Genomic DNA, 21,244 nt, shown 5'->3' with positions numbered 1-21,244 from the left:
AATATACACATTTTTTTTAAAGAGCAAGGTTGGGATTTTCTTTTTTTCCTTAAGACATGATTAAAATTCTCAACTTTTTTTTTTTTTTTTTTTGGCTTCTTGCAGAGGCAGAGAATCAATAATCACCTTCAAAAAGAATGCGCGTCAGAACTTGACAGAGTACAATGCATCCCTATCACGCATGTGTGCCTCAGACTGACTCCACATGACTACTACTGTCCCTTGTAGCTTAATAAAAATGAAAAAATAGAAAGGAAGGGAGATGGGGGAAGGGAAGGGAAGGGAAGGGAAGGGAAGGGAAGGGAAGGGAAGGGAAGGGAAGGGAAGGGAAGGGAAGGGAAGGGAAGGGAAGGGAAGGGAAGGGAAGGGAAGGGAAGGGAAGGGAAGGGAAGGGAAGGGAAGGGAAGGGAAGGGAAGGGAAGGGAAGGGAAGGGAAGGGAAGGAGAGAGAGAAAAGAATTGAAATACAAAAATTCTGAGTATAGGGCTTCTGATGTACTTTGAAGTTAGCAGTTCATTAAGTGTACCATTCTGGTGCTGAAACAATTCATAAAAGATTTATGTTCTCCAGAAGCATTTATCATGTAATGACAAGAACAATGAAATGTCCCCTTTTTAAGAATGTCATAAAAGATGAGTTTTCTCTTCAGCACCCAACTACAGTGAAGCTTTATGATACAGAGGTTGCAACATTAAATAAGGAATTGCCAAGTGTACAACTGTGTCTTGATTTGTATAAAGGACCTTCTACCCACAAATTCAGTTTGCTGGGATAGGAATTTGAAGGTTTTAGCTGGACTTTACAATTCATGCTAAGCTCTTGTTTCAGTCATGCTGCTCATCTTAATAAACCCAGTAGCCAGTTAACTATATAACCTAGAAAGTTTTTACTGGGGGGGGGAGTTCCTTGTAGGATTTAAAAATATATATATTAGCTACAGCAGTTTAGGGGGAATTTTACTGAAACTGTTGTACCTTTATAGTCTCAGGGAGGGGCAGAGATGTTGGTAGCCTCTCCTCCCAAGTGCAAGCAACCTTACTGAGGTCAGCAGAGCTCATTGTTTCGTTGCTCAGAGATACGTACTACTTGAAAAAAAAAAAAAATCTTCATTTCAATGCATTTATTCAAGTACTTGGAGTTGTGCACTCCCTTAGAAGCCTTCCTGAATGAAAATTTTGAGATGACATTCTTTTGGTTGCCTCTGTCATTTTCTACTTGGCACTCTTCTTCCTCACAAAAATGATTGGGTTTGCTCTCCGTCATCTCAGTGAGTAGTTATAAACATATCCACAAGTCTTTGGATGCCAATACAAATGCCAAAAGTGGCAAAATAATGGTACTCCATACTTCTTTAGATGGCATTTTCACTTTTATTGACAAAATCTTGCTCTTTTCATCAGCCACACTTGTCCATTTTGATTAATTTTATATGCACAGCTTTTAGCATCATAATGAAATATTATTTACAAAGTTAGATCCAACTAAAAGTAGGTGGAAGTATCTAGAAAGCAGGAGCACTATTCAAAGCACTGACTTTAAAATATTTATTATTTGTGAAACATATTCATTATTCTTGGCTTGTCTCTGTTCACTGCTGTTATTTATCTTAACAGAGCCCTCACTTCAGTGTGAACTCAGTCTGCCCTATAGAAAAAAAATCTAAATGCTTTAAATCACAATCTCACACTAACAGTAAAAGATAATATCTCCACTTTGTTTTGCCTGCAAAAACGTCTGGGCCAAGAGGACTGCCAAAACTCATAAAGCTCTTACGTTACCTATTGATTTATTGGCATGAATCTATCATATCTTTATATGATGTTTACTGGTGTTGACTTCAGTTCATGCCAACATTAACTTCCTTTAATTTTAACTCTCTGTGTGTACTTGGATATCTTTTGGTAGTGGAGATTTTTTTTTAGTTTGGTATGTTTATGTTTTTTTGCTGATGTTTTGTTTTTTGTTTTTTAAAGGAAATTGTATACAAGTCTGTCTTCAAATTTGGTGTACAGAGAAATGGAAGATCTGCTCAGGTTGATAAGAATCATGGAATCACAGAAACACCAAGGTTGGAAAAGACCTTTGAGATCATCCAGTCCAGCCATCCACCTATCACCAATAGTTCTCACTAAACCATGTCCCTCAGCACAAAATCCAAACATTCCTTGAACACCCCTAGGCTCGGTGACTCCACCACCTCCCTGGGCAGTCCATTCCAGTGCCTGACCTCTCCTTCAGAAAAGTAGTATTTCCTAATGTCCAGCCTAAATCTCCCCTGGCACAGCTTGAAGCCATTCCCTCTAGTTCTACCACTAGTTACACTAGAGAAGAGGCCAACCTCCAGCTCACTACAACCTCTCTTCAGATAGTTATGGAGAGCAATAAGGTCTCCCCTGAGCCTCCTCCAGGCTGAACAATCCCAACTCCTTCAGCCACTCATAATGCCTGTGCTCTTTCTGTTTTCAATATTGAGATTAATGCAGACTTGAGCCTAAAGAGATATGTTCCAGTATCTTCTTACTTGACATTGTCATTACTTCAGACAGTCTTTTTTTTTTTTTTTTTTTTTTTTTTTTAATATAAAAACAGCATTGAATCTCTTGCTATAATGAGACCAAGCTCTTTATAGTACAAAATGTAATCAGCCAATTTCCATTACTATCGTGTATGACAGTATGACTTCATTCCTAACACAATTTACTTAAATTGAACATTTTGGCAGATGTGTGCATGAGACTAGAGGAGCATAACTTCTATTAAATCATATCCTGAAACAATAACAGATTGTGTTGTAGATCTAGCTATGGAGAAGTTTCCAGCTCTGCTCATAACTTATTGCACGTTATAAAAGACATTAGGAAAGTATACCCAGCAAAAGACTGAAAAACACTCCATAATCTGAACAGAAATGACATGCACAGATAAACAAGGTGATTTGTGATGAAGAGGCTTACATAGCATTGCTTTGTAGTCAATAAAGGTCAGTGCACATGTCCACTTGTAGTGATTTCAGAGACACGGATGAGAGGAAATGAACAATCCTTTGGTGAAAAAATGTCTTTTTCTTCTGCTTTTCTGGACTCATATACTGTCTTCCTTCAGATAAACGATAAACACAAAACACAACTGTTGTCTCCGCAGGTAGAGAACTGTGCAGTCACTGTGGTGTTTTTACTAATTATTTGTGTATGTGCAAATGAGTTAGTGTTTGCTGTGTAGTACTGAATACAGGTAAAAGAAATAATCCTAGCCCTTGGACTATAGTTGTACAAATGTCTGAGAAATCTTCATTTGATTCATTAATAATCCATTAATCTGTGATTCATTAATAACATGCTCCAACTCTTGCCTAAACACAGGGGTACTTACATGGAAGAATGCACTTGAAGCAGAACTGTCAACCACAGACCAACATGGGCAGGCCAGCTTATGCTGGGTTGAGGGATGAGTGCTAGAACTTAAAATAATCTGTGGAAAGTCAGAATGACCAAAATCTGCAGCAGTTTTCACAAAGTTTATTTGAACTTTATTTTTCATCTTCTCAATGGGATTGTCTGGTCTAAATCTAACAGATTTCATCTGGGTTCTTTCAACTTGAACTGTGTCAACTTTATACTACCAAAGGGCAAAATTATTTCAAGTGCAGCATTAGTTGTGAGGCTTTCTGTACTTTTGACAGTTGTTGGCACAAACCTACAAGCAGAATTGGTAAAGCTCTTGGAATGAGTCCAGAGGAGGGCCACTAGGATGATTGGAGGTCTGGAGCATCTCTGCTATGAAGAAAGGTTGAGGGAACTGGGCTCGTTTAGCTTGGAGAAAAGAAGGCTCCAGGGAGACCTCATTGTGGCCTTCCAGTATTTGAAGGGAGTGTATAAACAGGAGGGGGAATGGCTGTTTACAAGGGTGGATAGTGGTAGGACAAGAGGAATGGTTTAAAACTGAGACAGGGGAGGTTTAGGTTAGATATGAGGAAGAAGTTTTTCACACGGAGGGTGGTGAGGCACTGTAACAGGTTGCCCAAGGAGGCTGTGGATGCCCCATCCCTGGAGGCATTCAAGGCCAGGCTGGATGTGGCTCTGGGCAGCCTGGTCTGCTGGTTGGTGAACCTGCACATAGCAAGGGGATTGAAATTAGATGATCACTGTGGTCCTTTTCAACCCAGGCCATTCTATGATGCTATAAAGCATTATTGGTTCTTCAGTATCTGGAGGGAAACGTAAACAAACAAACCAACAAATAAATCCACCACCACAGCAAAGTTAATTACATTCTCTAGACCTTGATTCTGTAGTAAACTTCACTATTCAAAAGTGAGCCTTCAGGAATTGAAGAGCATTGAGTCAACAATGTCCTTGTGTAACTATTTAACTTCCAGCACACCAGAGGCCTCTCTGAAATCAGGAGGGCTACTTGTACGTTAAATATTGGCCACAGTCGATGTATTGTTGACTGAGAGCCAACGGACATCTCTCACATGGTTATTCCTTTAAATAAAGCAACTGGATTTAGCAGCCAAAAAAAAAAAAAAAAAAAAAAGAAGTCTGCTTTGGGAAATGATGAAGTAGAAATCTACCTGAATGAAATCTACCTTGGCTGATAAAATAATTTCTTTTGGGAGGGGGTTATTACTTATAGCTTGTAACTTATAGGCACTTCCATTAGAGTTCTCGTCTACCTACTGAGAGTGTGAAATGCCATTCATATAGGGTCAGTGGTTTCTAATGACCTCAGAAATTCCATAGCTGTGTCACCTGGAGCAACTGAGCTGTTCTCCATCATAAAGTGTTCAAATTTGCCTAGGTGTTTCTTGTGTTTTAGATTTCTAGTGGAGTAATTCTTATTTAACTTTAGTTTTTAAAATTAAAAACTTTTTTTTTTTTTTCCATTTCCATTTCTACTAACAGCCCCTCTTCATTTGAATAAATATACAGATGGAAAGCTATTTTCAGAAGTGCTCAACATTGGCTTACATTCTGTGGAAGTCAGCAGTAGAACTCCTACCGACTTTTACTTGAGAGTGGAACTATGTCAACACTGAATGGTTTTGAAAAGCACAGCGTGTCATTTTGACTAATGCTGCCCAGGTATAATGTGAATATATTAAGTCAAAACATGTATTTAAATATGTCACAATATTTTCTGTCCACATTTTCTCCTTAACATGGATGCCTTGCCTGCACAGGCAGAGGCATACCACAGAATAAGTTGAATACTTCCTATGGATACTGCTGCTTAATTCAAGCTGCTGTTACAACATGTTATATAGCTTACAAAGTTTAGCTAAAATGTGTTTGAAGTATACTAGCCATGTGCATTCTCGCTGCTATACATAATTTCTTTCCTTTTGTGTTTTTTCTTAACATAGATGCCTGAAGGAATTTAGGTAATTTGTAATTGATCTTGAACAGTATACCATTAACATCTGAATAATGATAGTAGATAGTGCTGTTCCACAGGAACAGAATAAAAACATCCTTAATATGGTGATTCCCATGTATATATGTATGTATTCACATACATGTGTATGTATATATATAAATATGTATGGTGGTAATTTCAGCACATTGATTTTTAATGTCTCTTCCCATCTAGATTCTGAAGAATGAGGCTGCGGTTCCATGACAATTGAAGCCTACGTAGATTGGGATGACTGCAAAACCAAATCTTATCCCTGAAAAAGATATATATTTCCACCAAATCAGCTTCTGAGAGGACTCATTATGTAAGTACTGGTGCTGGAGTATGACAGAAGATGGAAAAGCCTGGGTTCTTGGGTCACTTGCACAATGGTTGGTTTAGAGGGCTGTGCAATAGCACCAGAATATCTTCAGCATTCCTTAACATGAATTGGAGACCTGAAGATTGTTCCCTGAAAAATCTGTCTGATATCTGCTAGTTCATAGAAATGTGATTGTTTGATGATGATGAGAGAGACTTGGATCAGTCTGTAAGCATGTAATAAGAACAACAAGTCCTTTTTTCTTAGACTTTCTTCTTACAATTAAGTGATCAGGATGGTTCAGTCAGTTTTGAATGTCACCAATGTTGTTACAGTAGTAACATGTGGGTTCCATCAACCCATGTGGTTAATGGGAACCAGGACTGTTTTTCTTATCTAGATATATAATTATGCCTACAACTGCCTCAAGAGAAAAACAATTAAAAATATATATGCAATAGAAAGTACGTACTACCTATTTAATATAATTACATATGTAACAAATTTCTCAGTATATATACAATATTTAAGTGGAAGGAGAAGAAAAAAGGAATACATGCTTTCACAATGTGACAATAAGCATACTACATTTGCTACAAAAGCATAAGAAACCAAGTGAAACAACTTAGAAATTGTAGCCAGTAATGTTGGATTTATCTGCTTACTTTTCTCCTTTTTTTTCCACCAGATTTTGGAGATTGGCCATCATAATTTATGTCCGTTTATTACTTTCAATATGTTTAGGATTGTAGCCATGCTATTATATATATATATATATGCTGTATGGTTATTATGATAGAAATATTTGCTGTTATGTTTTTAGATGTTGCTATTTTCAGTATAACTTTTCATTAATTCTCTGCCATAAGAATTTCTTTCTATCTCGTAAAACAGAACATCTGCTACATGCATTCCTGAGAGTATCACATTCCACATTCAAAGCAAATGACATATATTTGCCACTTCACCTATGCTGTACAACCATTGCCACCTTTTAAAAAATGCGGCTAGGGGTTCTGGCTATTTAATATGAGAAACAGTTAAGGCTCCATTTGGGGCAATGAATGGGCAAGTCAAGTCAGGTGACATACTCAAAATAACCTCAGAGATTTCAGAATAATTTCTCACATTTTCAAAAGTCACTTTAAATGAAATTAAGTCAACTTCAGGCAAATCACTGTTGAAAACAGGACTAGGCAAGCTTTACTGGATATTAGCTTTTACAGTTTGTTGTGACTCACTCTATGATTATGCAGTGCAGTTGTTCGCAATCAGCTGAATTGAAAAGTTAGTTCCCAGGGCGGTCTTTCTTTTGTGTACAAAGATAAGCTTGCATATGCAGGTGTCAGAACCTGTTCTCTCTATCACACTGTATTGATGTTTGGAGGGGAAAAAAGTCTGACATGACACTGATCATCTTTAACTCTGCATATTTCTGTGCTATTATAAAAGCAGCCCTATCACTCTCAACATTTTGCTGGTAGCTCATTATAAAAATGCAAAGAATAATGTCAGCATCTCTGTTTCCATGAATATTTTGACATTCACACCTCTGCTGATGGGTGCCTGAATAAACAAGCCACGTGAACTGCACAGGTGCCTGGGACCCAACCCTAGCCCTAGGGCTCCTGCTCCATTGAGTGCTGAGGTGGAAGGTACAGCAGGTACAAGCCTTGTGCAGTAGGTGTGATCATGTTGTGACACAGGGTCTGTGTGTTAGCAGCTGACGAGAGGAGCCTTGCTTTATCTTATCAGCATGCATAGTCTGGTTTTAAAGCTTTTTCAGTGGAACCAAAATTGTTCCAATGAGTGCCTTTCACAAATGCAACTGCATGGGAAAAAAACTTCACTTACTCCCCTACTCTCAACACGTTTTGGAGTCTCTGCTCTAAGTCAAGGAATAAGGCAGACATGCATCAAATGAATTTGAAGAAATATTTTAAAATTGTGTTGTTGAGAGAAACAGTGAGGTGATTACAAAGCACAGAGGATCTAAGAATGGCAGTATTTTTGTATACGGAATGGTCTACAGCTCTTCATTGCAATTCCACCCCTCCCACCCCTCCCGCCATCTCCTTCAATACAAAATCATCCACTGCAAAACTACTTCAGTCACTGATTTACATGCTTGTGATCAAACTTTCCTGCTTCTAGTACTGTGAGCATTTTATAAAGGATACTTGCAATTCCTAGATGGACTCAACTTGTCTGCTCCCATGCTGCTCTGCAGCTGCTTTATTATGCTTCTGGCTTCTCAACAGTGATTTCAGTTATAGGATGAGACTATAGAAATGAATCTCTTAGAAGAGCTCACTAATATTTTGATGATCTAATCTGCTTAGCTGCACTGTGCCTTATGCTTTGTGGAAATGCCCATATCAATGTTAGTAGATACAGCTAATTTTTCAAGGCAAGGTTAGATGATATTGGTCCTTGCCCCAGAACAGTATCAACTGTCCCACCAAGCTGCCTGATTTGTACTGTGTCATGTGTGCTTATTAGCCTAGACATATGATGTGGGGTATCACATAGAAGATGAAATATGCCATGTTCTGTAGCTGCATGCAGTTTTTATGAGGATACTTTTTTTTTTTTTTCTAGTTTGTTTCCACTTTTATAACAATATCCCACAGCTAGGCACTACACAGGCTATTCCATGATATTCTTTCTCGAACTCCTAATATGAATTTACAAATGGAGAGGTAGGAGAGTTGCAGATGCACTCTTTTCCCCCAGCCTCCTACTCCTCTTGCTCAGAAACGGCATAACAAATGCTGCTATGGCACGGTACTGGGAATGCAAACATACTGATATTGTAGTGGAAAACTGTGGCAGTTGCAAGAGTGAAAGCCCCAGGTAGTTTTCTGGAGCTAAAGCACAGTCGCAGTCATTTACAGCTCCATTGTTTGACCCTCAGCAGAACCCACGGCCATTCAAGTGCTTTCTGTCTTACAGACGGCTCTTCAGGGAGTGAAGACATAGAAACCAGTGGCAGCTATGCACTATCCCTGTACCTGTGTAACAGTTTCGTGGATCGGCTGCTTTTTGCCCATATTTGAAGTTCAGGCTTATAGCTTGAGAGACTTCCTTGTAGCTTGTTGAACACTGATAGAGTTGTGTTCTAACCAAATTTGTTATTACGTAAAGGCCTCAGACTTCACTTCCTCTAAATAGTTTCTGTTTACTGCTTCAGATTTTCACAGCCTTCAGAAGAGCTGCTCTATTTTTTCTCCAGGGACAGCTGAGGAAAGTCTAAGTTATGTGGTGAAGCTTCCTATACAAGCAAGGTGAGGAATGAGGATGCTTTTATTAAAGTTTTTTTTGACAAGGTTGTTGTGTGTTAAGTGGGGCCTGCTACTGTTCTTAAATTTATAGTTTTTGTTTTACCTATTACATACTAGCTGAGGCTGTCAAAATCAAGCTGAGCATTGTATTCAGATCCACAGGTGGTATGATGGTCTCCAAACATCTCAACCTGTTGTGTTAGCAGGCTGAAAGCATTTCAGGATCTAAGATACTATGCTGAAAGAACCAAAATAACAATGTATCTTTTCATTCTGTACAAAAGTGCCTGGTTAACTAAATTCAGAATCTTAAGATACATTTTGCAAATGTGTATCCACGTACATATTTCTGCTAAATTCCCTGTTTCCATTTTTTATTTCAATTTCAAGACAATTTTGAAATAAATTTTTGTACAAACATCTCGTTGTGCCCAGCCAGAGACCACTTCTTAACTTGAACTCCATTTGGGCATACGTGGAAGACTTGTATGGCCTGGAAAAAGCCATTACAAAAACTCTAAGCTCTTTGTTTAATAACTTCACTACATTCAAGAACAGTTGATTGATTTACCAGCAGCACCCTTCTCTCTTGTAAAATGTCTGTAAAAGGAATAATCAGTATACTGATATGTTCAGTCATATAGTGTGGAGGAGAGGAAATAACTGGAGCTCTACAGCTGAGGGGAGTGTTGAGAATTCCTGGTCTTTGGAGAGGGACAGGCAGATGGCAACAAGAAAGCTCTGGGCAAAGCTGCAGAAGGGCCAGTCCTTTAGAGGAGAATCTGACATGGACAAAGCTCTAGAAACCTTTGTCTATGGAGACAGGGGCAAAGCATGATGGAAAAACAGGAAGGGACAAAAAATAAAAAAATAAAAAAAATAATAAAAAAAAAAGTAAATCTCTGAGAGACAGAAAATTACTTAATGACTTCTGCATACTGCTAAGTGCAATCAAAGATTGAGAGAAATTAAATACAGCCTGTTAATTGACTCTATTTTAATTAAATAATGATTTGGGACATTAGCACCATGAACTGCAATGTTGAGTCTGAGTGGACAAAATCATAGTAGAATAAGCTGCTGAAAAGCGACTGAGAGAACAGTAAGTATTTCATTTAGCAGCCTTCCCAACACGTACAACAAATTACATCCAAAGTTTTGGTTGCAGGGGTGCAAATCGCTAAATGTCATTTGCATAGTTGCTGTGCAGTTAGATGCTCTCAAGGGTTTGCTTTAGTCATTCAGAAATGCTTATTGTTCTCTGAACAATGAGAAACACGACTTGCCTGAAAAGAAATTTGCTTCTTGTACTGTAGGGTGATTTTTTTATTTATTGGGAGAGAGCTGTTTGTACTGAGTTTTTTGGATGTAGGACAGTGAAGAAAAATCACACCTGAAAGCCTGCACCTGCAATAATATCCTGGTAAATTGCCCACACAAAGGCATGGGACCAAAAATATCTAGGAAGGTTCAGGGTAAGCACTGGGAAAAAAGAAAAAAAAGAAAAAAAAAGAAAGAAGTTAAAGTTAAATCCAGATTGGTCTAGGAACATTTGCATCATATAACAGTTGAGTAGACAAAATAAAGGAGACTGAACTAATTGAATAAGCAGCCATTCTGAACACCACCTCCCTATTGACACCACCAGCAAGCAACAAAGGGAGGAGCCATAATAGTACTGTGTTTGTTTGGCACGGAGTGGTGGCTATATGTGTTCACATCCTAATCGCTAGAGCAATCGTTGTTGTTCGCAGCTCCATTTCATTTCCTTGGCCGAGCACTCCTGGGATTTTGGACTGTGATCTCATTATTTGCTTGGCTCTGCCATTCGTTGCATTATGTACCTGCTCCAGCAGATATCATCAACTCCTAATACTTCTGTGCTACACAGAACAAATCATTTGCATTTGAGTAGGTCGCTATGGCTACTGGCTACCTACATCTGTACAAGCCAAAAACTAAAGGTGCTCTGCAGAATTCAGACAAGGATCGACTGTTCAATCTTTGAGATCCTATCCGCACCTATTGTTATTGCCAACAGCACATACTTGTGTAGGCTTGATTAGGCTCAATCTCTCTCTTCCCATTTTGGATTAATATTTAGAGACTCTTTCTCAGGGCTGCCAGCTGACTCAAAAGGAAAGACTGTCTCTAGAGGACGCTTGTATGACAGTAAGCAGATTAATTATACCTGCAGTGGTTCAAGGTGAATCATGAAAGCCTAAAGGTTTGCCATTAAAATTAATTCCATGCTATTAGAAAATACAAATTCCTGCTGGAGTTGTCTGGAACAAATTGCTAATTTATGTGTAGAAGTTCCCAGAGTACAGAAGAGCTCCTTAGCTGGGACCAACGCGGAAGGTTCAGTAAAATTCAACTCCTCGGCTTCCAAAGGTTCGCTCAGAAATACTAACCTTAGTGCTTTGTATTGTTCCCTGCATGAATCACAAAGGCAGGGAAACAGTGTTAACCACGGTGAAGAAAATGTGGAGACTGAAGTGAAGTGACTCCAGAATGAGACAGTGAGTCAGCATTAAAGGCTGGACCAGAACTCAAGTCTGCCAACATGCAGCAGTGAGAACAAAAGAAATCATCCTAGTGAAAGCACTGGCTGTAGTGTTAGCCTGAAAGAATCTGACTGAGGAATCGTCCGTAATATGAATAAGATACAGCAGAGGCTGATAACAAGAATTTTGCTGGTGTGCATGATAAGAAGTCTCCATGATGAGAAACTCAGTGAACATTAGGAAATGGCATGTATTCTATAAAACCACTTGCACACATGAGGAGACATCTGGCAATGCTGTGAATGCATCCGTGCCACAGGCTGTCTGTTTTCTGTTTAGGACTTGTGTAGGAGTCCTCCAATTAGAACCATGGGAGCATTAAGGGGAAATGTGTTGCTTAAAATTATTTGAATGTTCAAAGTCTATACTGCTTTTTCCTTCCCCAGTAAATACCTTATCTTAGCTATTATGTTGGGAGGGGAGTTGGAGAATACTGAAATTTCCCTGTGTCCCCTCTCCCATATGAATGGACTATATTTGGTGAGAAAGTATATGTCTGATCCAAAAGCATGGTGCTTTGGTAATGGCAGCAAGGTATTGGTGCAATGGAAAGACAATTTATTTATTTATCACTGTATTTCATGAGGTTATGAACCAGACTATGGTATTTTGTTGTCTTTTTGGGAATAATGTCAGCATTTGTAGGTAAGATCAACTTACTTCATGGGTGTGCTCATAACAAATTGTCTAGATTAACAATGATTACATATACATCATATATTAAAGTCTGTATAATAATATTTGGCATCATTTGCACGGAAAGATACAGAGGCAGAGCACAAAAGTGGCAAAAAAAAAATGAAGACTGATGTGCATGCTTGGTCATTGTTTTGAATGCTATTACATTCAGATTGAATAACAGAAATCACATCTGGATATAGTTTGCAATTGTTTGCTCAGATTATCTTATGTACCCCCTATCATTCTGTTATCCAGCCTGTACTGCCCTCTTCTTTGGGAATATATATTCATTACTCATCCTGCTGTGCAGTGGTAGTGGTTTTCGTAGCACTCCAGCTATGACTAATTCCAAGGCCTGGTTATTTCAATCCCAAGAATTTCTATCCAAATAAGACAGGTTAGAGAAAGCAAGGCAAAAAGCATACCGGACTTTCTGTGTAGATACTGAAAGAGGAAAGAGAATGGAATATAGGACACAATTTCTTTGTTTTCTATCAGCAGGCCATCTCTTGATTTTGTAGACCTTGCAAATGACTTTCAAAGGAGTCTTTAGTTATGGCCTTGGTAAGTCTTGTCACTGGTTTGTATTAATGGGCTGGACCTACATCTTAGGCCTTCCTGAACCTTTGACTTTTCCACACGTTTTCACTTGAGCCTGTACCACCCTGAGGTGTGCGACCTCATGGCTTTGCCCTTCTCCCAGTGAAGGGCAGAAGGGGCCCACCACGAGGGAGGATGTAGGCTTGGCTCATCCAGAGAAACTGCAGTTGAAATACTGTTGGGATTCAGAGCTAGGAAGAAGCGTTTGCAAAGAGCTACCAAGCCAATAATATATATAATAGAAGAGTGACATGAATCTATTTTGGTCTTCTATACATGTGGAAGCTGGATTCTTTTTTTTTTCTTTTTTTTTTTTCTTCTTTTTTTTCAGAACTTATAAAGAGCTTCCTTCTGATTGCCTCCATTGTTTCTGGGAAGAATTGTTTTTGAATGACCTCCATCAGCTCCAGCAGGATGTTGCTGATTTGCAACCACTGCTGCCTTTCTTCTGGCTGGGTTTAGAAGCCAACTGGTTGGGAACATTTGCATAGTAAATCCTTCCCTAACCCCTTAAAGCCATACAATCATTATCCTAACAAGCAGATAACAATTATTACAGCTAAACCTGCCATTGTTGTTATTTAACCAATTTTAATTTACAAGTTGTGTTGTGTCATGGGTCTATTTCTTAAAAGCACCTACTTAATTACACTGGGATATACTTCACATCTGTACACAGGGGGAGGGAGGGGCCTCAGCTGTTAGTTGCCAGAGACCGCTTAAATTCACTGAGTGTGACTCAAGCAATTCCCCAAAGCCAGGGTACACTGTCAGTTCATTCATTTGTATGAGAAATGTCATATTTGCATGAGAATGATCTTCTGAATCTAGAGCTTGCCTATGGGGGTAAAATGCTGTGCCGCTGAGGTGCCTTCCCAAATATTTCAGCCTGCCTGACCCTGCAATTGTCTGCTTCAGTCCCATAAACGTCCCTCTGAATCAGATGAAGCTTGGACTGAGTCTCAGTGGATTTCTGCTTTGACTTGAAAAGAACATGGACATAAGTCTGCTGGAGTTCAAAATGCATTTGGACAATACTCTCTGGCGTAGGTTTTGAATTTCAGGTAGTCCCATGTGGGGCCAGGAGTTGGACTTGGTGATCTATGTGTGCCTCTTCCAACTAAGTGTAATCTGTGGTTCCACAAGAAGAGTGCTGAGGACGATGCAGCCCAGACTTCCGTCCCCAAACCACATGCTTGGGAGACTTCACTTGTCCCTTCTGTGACCAGGCTGAACTTCCCTGTTGCACAGGAGGTCTGTTAACAGTGTTCTTGTGGGCCTTAGTGGGAGTAGAGAGCCTGCCATAAGGTCAGCAGTTCAGACAGAACATTCCAGGTAACATCAAACTGGATTTCATAGAATTATAAAATATTCCAAATTGGAAGGGACCCAGAAGGATCACTGAATACAGCTCCTGGCTCCACACAGTGCCACCCAAAGACTGTATGTCTGAGAGCATTGTCCACACGCTTCTTGTACTCCAGCAGCTTGGTGCCTGTTTCAGGGCCCGACAACCCTTCTGCTTGCAAGCCACGTGAAAAAGGACTGAAGTTTGATTTCTTCCTCGTTCAGCTGCTGTGACACTTAGTTCAGTCAGTGCTCCTGTGTGCATTATTTCTCAGTGACTTCCACAAATTTTGCATTGATCTTGCAATTAGCAGTAAGCAAAGCAACGCCGGGGGTCACTGCTATCTTGACAGCAGAAGGCTGAGGCCTCAGTTGTGCGCTCAAGTGTTTTGGACACAGATTATGTATTGTGTGAGAGGCTGAGCAGGCAGACACTCCACCTTCCAGACATTCTAAGGTCTGCCCGGTTCCCCGTAGGACCGAGCCCGGCCCCGAGGTGCTTTCACCACACAGCACCGCCCCGAGCCGCCGCGGGCCGGTGCTGCTCCGCCCGTGCGCGGCCGCTAGGGGTCTCCGCGGGGCGGGAGGGCCGGGCCGGGCCGCGCCGCACCGCCCGCTCGGGGGCGGGCCGGGCCATCAGCTGACCGGCCCCGCCGCGGCGCTCAGTGGTGCCGCTGCAGCTCAGTCGCTCTCCTCGGCAGCGGCGCGGCCCCGCGGATTTACTGCCGTAGCCCAGCGCGTCCCGCCGGCCGGCCGCCCTTCTCCCTCCTCCCCCTCCCCTCTCGGCCGCCGCGATGCTGCCCCACTTAGCCCTTCTGCTGCTGGCCGCCGGCGCCGCCCGGGCCCTCGAGGTAAGCGGGGCAGGGGGCGGTCGGGCGGGGGCTCGCTCCCGCCGTCCTCCTGCGCCTCCCGAAGGCTTTGTCTGCCCGGAGCCGCCCCTGCGGCGGGGCTCGGCGGAGGTCCCCGGTGCCTGCCCGGCGCCGGAGCGTCCTTCCCCGGCCGCCGGCGAACAATAGGGCCGCTCCCGCCGAGCGAGGGGGCGGTGGGGGCAGAACGGAGGCAGAGAGAGAGGTCGGCGGCTCTCGCGCATCGCTGCCACCCGGCTGCCTGCGCCCACCGCTGCCTTCGGGCTTTTCGGGGGGACGGTGCGCGTCCCCGGGGGTTCCTCCGCCGATGGTCGGGGAAGGGAAACTTTGCCGTCCGGGCGGGGGGCGCGGGGCCTCGGGGGGCGGCGGGCGGAGCGGCGGGCGGGGGAGGCACCGCTCCCGCCCCGTCGCGCACCACCCTCGCAGGTGCGCGGGGCGTCGGCGAGGAGCCCCCGGCGGGGCTGGCGCGGCAGCCGGGCGGCGGGGACGCGGGGCGGGGGCGGTGTGCCGTGCCGAGCAGAGCCGTGCGGAGCCGCGGGGCGGGTTTCCCTGCGGCGGGGCGGGCTGGGGCTGCGCGGCGGCGAAGCGCGAGAAGATGGCGCCGCTGCAGTGCAGCAGAGGGGCGCCGTCATGCGAACGGCGGACGGCCCGGCCGTGGGCGGCATCGCCCTCTTCTTTCTCCTGCCCCGCTGCCCAGTGCTGCCAGGGCAGCACCGGCCCGGCGGCATCCTCCGCTGAGGTCCCGGTGGGGCGGGGGCGGGTGGGCTCCTCTTGTCCCCCCAGGGCTGAGCGCAGAGGGCAGCCGGTGCCGCCCGGTGAAGGTGTGCGGAGAGCCCTCTGCTCCCAGCCTCTTCTGCCCCACGAAGCCCGCGGGACTGGCACCCGGCGCTCAGCCGGGACCCAGAGCCCGGAGCTCGGCTCGCTGCCGGGCGGAGAGCCGCGGGACCCGGTTATTCTTGGGGACCTGCCCGTCCCTGTGCCCGATGCTGCTCTTCCAGACACGGGCTGGGAAACGCTGAGCAGGGTTGTGAAGAGGCTCAGGGCTTTATGGCTTCCAGTTATAAAACTCGTTTGGGTGTTAGCTTGATGCAACCGTTTGTTGCCTGAAAGTAATAGAAGGAAATCTCTGCCTTGGGTGCTTAGATGGAGCCAAATAAAGGGAAATAAAATTGGAACAGTGCTTCAGGTAGCAGTGCCCGTCGCTGTGTGGTTCATTGGATCTCTCTGTCCCTAGCCTTAGATATGTGTGGATATATATATCTATATCTATATATATATATATATATGGAAAAAGGTATAAAGTTGGAGGCACTGTATAAGCACTTACAAGAAGGAGGGCTTGGGTTTTGCATCAAAACCATTCTGAGGAGAGCCTGCATTCATCTGCAGCCCCATCCTTTCCATGATGCCTGCTGGAGTAGCATCCAGAATTTTCAGAGACGTTCTTTGCCTTGAAGTAGTTGTTTAAATGGGCAGCACTGTTTGTGCAGAAGCTTTCCATCTTGTTCTGGCAATTCATGACAGTGTTTGCGGCTTTGCAGTTTTCCCCTTTTTTTTCTGTTTGGTGGTGGGTTAGTTTCTTGCATCTGGTAATCTTGTGATTAATCTTGGTTCTTTGTATCTTGATACACTGAAGGTTGATGATTTGAACAAGCGGCTGCTTTTATAATATTTAAATATTTCATAACAGGAATTGCATGCACACATTTACTGCACTTGCATTGTCTTTGTGTGCTAAAGTGTGAAATTTTTGTTTGAATTAGATTTGAGATCTCATCTCCAGACTCAACCGTTTCTCCTGCCATTTTAACAAACGCATTTTGGAAAGCAGCAGAAGAACCTATCTGTGTTTTCAGAGGGAGTGTGGTAGAAGGAGAAGGGAAAACAAGAACAAAATTAAAAGCCTTGCAATATTACACACAAGAAATTCCATTCTTAAATTACAGGTAGATTAATATTCTGCATCTCTGAAGGAAATACACCATAGTGATGCTACAGCGATGTCGCAGTTGCTTAGCATGCTACTTGCAGCCAAGTGAATCATACTTGGAGGGGGTAGGAAGCTACTGGGCAATTGTTACCATTTAATTTCATCCTATGTATTGTCTGATTTCAGTAGGTAAATGCAGTAGACAGCAGCTGTGTATTTGAGTGAACGATCTCAGTTTGGCATGTTGAGATTTCTTCTAATTAGCACACAATTGGGGTGTCGATTTGTCGTGCCTAGTACTGCTGTAGATCCATGTTTATAAACGGGACTCTCATGCCAGCAAACTGAAATGGAATTACTAAGACATTGATAGCATACAAGCAGGCCCTCAGGAAGTAAGCTCACAAGAAGCATATTGCCTGGCAGCTTTTTTGTAAAACTGTCTAATGCTGTGATTTCTAAGCTTTTATTTTTTTGTCTCTTTTTAAATGGAAGCTCCAAGTACTCGTTTCTAAATTGTTCAGTTTTAAGTAGATCTTTGAAAATGACTTCCTGTAACATGGGCAGTAAAGGAAGCTTTTCTTTTGCCTCCATTACAGAATTTGAGTTCGTTCTTCTGCTTCTGTTCTTGATCCTTCCCTGGGAAATGTTTTTTTTTTTTTTTTTGTTAAGAGATCCCCTTTGAACTTCCTCCTTAAAATTCTGCAATGGCAGGGCAGGCATTATGGATTCTGGTGCATTGGCAGTCAAATGGATAAACTAAAGGAGGGAAGAAGGGAGCTTCTCCCTCACTGCCCTCCTTGTCTTTTAGGATAATGAGCAACAATTTCTAGACTATTGTTCTCTTTAGATGTGTTTTCTGAAGTGAAAAGTCATCAGCTGCCATACTTCTCACAGAGCATGTATGAAGGTGACAAGATTGTGAAGATTGTGAGATTTTTTTTTTTTCTTCTCCTCTCCCCCTCCACCATTAGCTATTTATGGGACAAGTGTGGGTGACCTTTCTTAACTGCTTTAATGAAGCAGTATTCTGATTTGTAGGGGAAACCAGTGGGAAGTGGAAGTCAACTTCATGATGGCTTTTCTCTTGGCTTGTGTTTAAAAACTGTTGGGGACAAATAGTTTATATGTTTTGCAAAGAAAAGGTACAAAGATTCCTTCTAATTGTCCATCCTTTTAAAATACAAAGCTTGGCAATGTACTTTCAGAGCATAAATATTTCATTTAGCTGTTTGATGAACTGGCAGGTGTTTTTCTCGACAGAGTCATTTCTCAATGGCTCAGTAAAATAATTAACACGAGCTGTTGAGTATGGAGAATTGTTCAAGAAATTAGTTGATAGGATCACAGGATTTCTCAGGATGACTCTGGTTCAACCTCCAAAAAAGGGCCAGTTCTGGACGCTCAGCCAGGCTACCTGGGGCTTTCTCCAGGCAGGTCTGAAGATAGAGCTCCAAAGGCAGAGCCTAGGGAACCCTGATGAGTCCGTGGTAAGGTTGGCTCATCTCTGGATTGAGGTGTGCCTCTAGGCTGTTGTGTATTTATTTTTTTTTTAAGGCATTATCTCTAGGCTTAACTTACATACTTGATCCTCAAAACTTATGACGCTGCACTTTAAAAAGGTCTGTCATAACTAGTAGTTGGATAAAAAAAATGTTTGGTTAAAAGTCTGCTTGTTCATGTAAATGTACATGCTTGCATCATGTGTACATGTGCACATTAAAATCACCTAATACGTCAATGTAATATACACAAACGTGTTAAAGATACCTTATATGTTAGCATATTTCATGTATGACATTAACATTGTTGTGTGTGTATGTATGTGTATGTACATTGCATTTTTGTGTTGGCTGTATTCGGACAATCTAGGCAATGAAGAAACAATTATTGGCTGCTAGTGGTAAGCATATAATAGGGTTTGTGTATGATAATATGTTCACTGAAGTTGTTAGGTGATCTATCTAGTATGGGTTTAACACATAAGTCAAGGGCTGTGCGTTATTGGATTTAAACTCAGGGGATTTTGGAAAATCCTGTGGTGTAAGAAGATTAAAAGTAAAGCAAATTGAAAAAGTACCGAATGACTTTCTGTAAGCTTGGTTAACTGTTAGAACGTGTTCTTGTGGTGAGAGTTCACAATGATCATTGACAGGCTGAGCGTTGCCAAGAGCAGTGTTGATAACAGGCGTGAGCCTGGGCTACTTCTAAGAAGGGACTGTCAAAAGAAGACGAAGTACCGCTCTATATTTATTTTTAAAACAGAATGCAGTCAGTTTGAGGAGCCTTTGCTCTCGGAACTTGGTCTGGAAACTGCCCTTCTTGCCTGACTTTCCTTCAGAAGTATCCTACAGTTGAGGCACACTTTCTATCCCTTTCAATGATGTAGGGCCAGCTGAGAGTACAAACCAGTAATGCCTGGTGCATAACTTTGAGATATCAGCTCTGAATATGTCATGTATGTCCCATTGACTGTTTTGGGATTTAGTTGTGAAGCTTAAGTATTTGTTTTCATGAGTTTAAAAAAAAAAAAAAAAAGCGTTCAAAAAGCTACTTTGTTTCTTTAATGTTGTGATCTAAAGACGCATCGAAGTTCTGAAAATATCTACCACTTCATATGAGAAATTAATCCTACAGAAAATAAGCCAAATGGGAATAATGGCCCGCATTCACAGGGACCAGATGGGATAGCAGCCAGTTGGTGTGTGTGTACATAAGTGTTTAGCTCCCAGTGTAACAGCACTGTAAGCACTGTGGTTTCCTCAGCTGTGAAGTAGGACTTCTGGCTTGCTGTGTTTCTCCCTTATCCATGCAGAAAGTTCAGGAGAACCCAGTCTTCTCTTGAGGACTTCATATTAAAGGGAAGTGTAGACTGCGCTTGTTTAAGAGGTTTCCCAAGGGAAGCCAACGTTTTAGTCAACTGCTCACCGATTGTGAGACAGCCAAGCTTTAAATGTAGGAGCATGTGAGCCAGTGCACTTTGTGGTTTGTAATCCACTTGGCCTTTTCAGGCTGGAGTTAAACTCTGCTGTATGGCTGGCAGAGGACCTAGTTCAGGAGCTGGCTGCTTCAAGCTGCTTGTTTTGCTTCCACCAGTGGTTTCTGCTTTCTAAAGTCAGCCCGTTCAGCTCTCACTGACGACTCCCTGCTGGTTTCATGACCCTGTGCTGTGTTGAAACAAACAAGCTGTGTGTTTTTTTGGTATGTCTCTTTTTCTGGCAGATGCTTCTGAGACCTGAGTTAGAAAATGGCCACAAGCAGTTGAACTGGCCCAACCAAAAGAGCAGGCAGATGCTCTGGGAGAAGAGCCTCAGCCTCTGAAACCACATTTTCTGAAGTTGATGGAGCAGTGTTAATTAAGGTGTTGGTCTCTTTGACTTCCTCTGGTGACCTGTGGCAGGACATGAGCAGTCTTTTTGCACTTGACTTCTCTTTGGTTCCTGATTGTTAAAAGTTAATGTCAAGTCATTGTGAAAGGCAAAAGCTCCTAGGAGCTGCATTCAGGGATGGATAGTTCCATTCAGTTCCTACTGACCCATTTTGAGCTAATCTAGATAGGAATTCCTTGTTCACCCTTCTCTGGTTTATCCTTCCCCAGAGTAGAGCTTATCTATTCAACCACAGCAGATAGCATGTGACAGGAATGGGGCAAAACTGGTTGTACTAGCTCGTAAAAGCATTTCAAAATTGCTCCCTTTGAGAGCATGCCATTCTTTAGATCCAGTATGGCAGTTACTATTTTTTATGTAATTTCTTTTAGGATTTCATAAAACACAGTGCACATCTAACAAGAGCTTAAGATAAGTGAGCAATACACTATATTTTGTTTTGGAAACTATGTGAAGTTTAGACTTTGATTTCTTTGGAGCTATGAAACAGGGACTTATATATACACAATTCAGGTTTAGGTAATACAGTTACTTGGTCTTAAAATGGGTTGTCTTTATTTTTCTTATGGTGAAGATGAGAATTGTCTCCTCACCCATCTCTAAGATTTAGAAATAGTATTCATTTGACGCAGATGACATAATAGAGATGTAGGGGCAGAACTTGGAAGTTACTTCCAGTCTCCTTGACATGCCATTACATCGTCTCTGTGCCTGCAGCAAACATTGTCAGCATGTCTTAAAGATTGCTCATTTTGAAGCTTTAACCCTGTAAATTGAGGCCCTGCAAAATGCTCTGTCTTTTCATCCATTTTTTTCATATGCAGCAATATAACTTTGAGACAGTTGACTTATTCTTGTTAT

The 21,244-nt window shown here is 42.1% G+C and overlaps 1 protein-coding gene and 1 long non-coding RNA gene across 3 annotated transcripts in view; both read left to right on the top strand.

The window, feature by feature from the left end:
* Positions 1 to 1,799: 1,799 nt before the first annotated feature.
* On the top strand, positions 1,800 to 11,887 carry LOC125703569 (uncharacterized). The gene is made up of 5 exons (XR_007380892.1): positions 1,800 to 2,068; positions 4,932 to 5,084; positions 5,593 to 5,722; positions 8,913 to 9,006; positions 11,456 to 11,887. It is a non-coding gene; the product is annotated as an uncharacterized LOC125703569 (long non-coding RNA).
* A 2,936-nt stretch (positions 11,888 to 14,823) lies between these two features.
* The window catches only part of LOC125703482 (amyloid beta precursor protein), a 202,892-nt gene continuing 196,471 nt past the window's right edge, over positions 14,824 to 21,244 (top strand). For both annotated transcript variants that reach the window (XM_048968045.1, XM_048968035.1), the window contains exon 1: positions 14,824 to 15,049. In XM_048968045.1, coding sequence (XP_048824002.1) covers positions 14,993 to 15,049 — 57 coding nt within the window. In that variant the 5' untranslated portion in view covers positions 14,824 to 14,992. The remainder of the gene's footprint in view (positions 15,050 to 21,244) is intronic.

The sequence above is a fragment of the Lagopus muta genome, chromosome 1, assembly GCF_023343835.1.
Source record: "Lagopus muta isolate bLagMut1 chromosome 1, bLagMut1 primary, whole genome shotgun sequence".
Taxonomy (NCBI): domain Eukaryota; kingdom Metazoa; phylum Chordata; class Aves; order Galliformes; family Phasianidae; genus Lagopus; species Lagopus muta.
The sequence above is the reverse complement of the archived record's forward strand: the minus strand, read 5'-3'. Positions and strand labels throughout refer to the sequence as shown.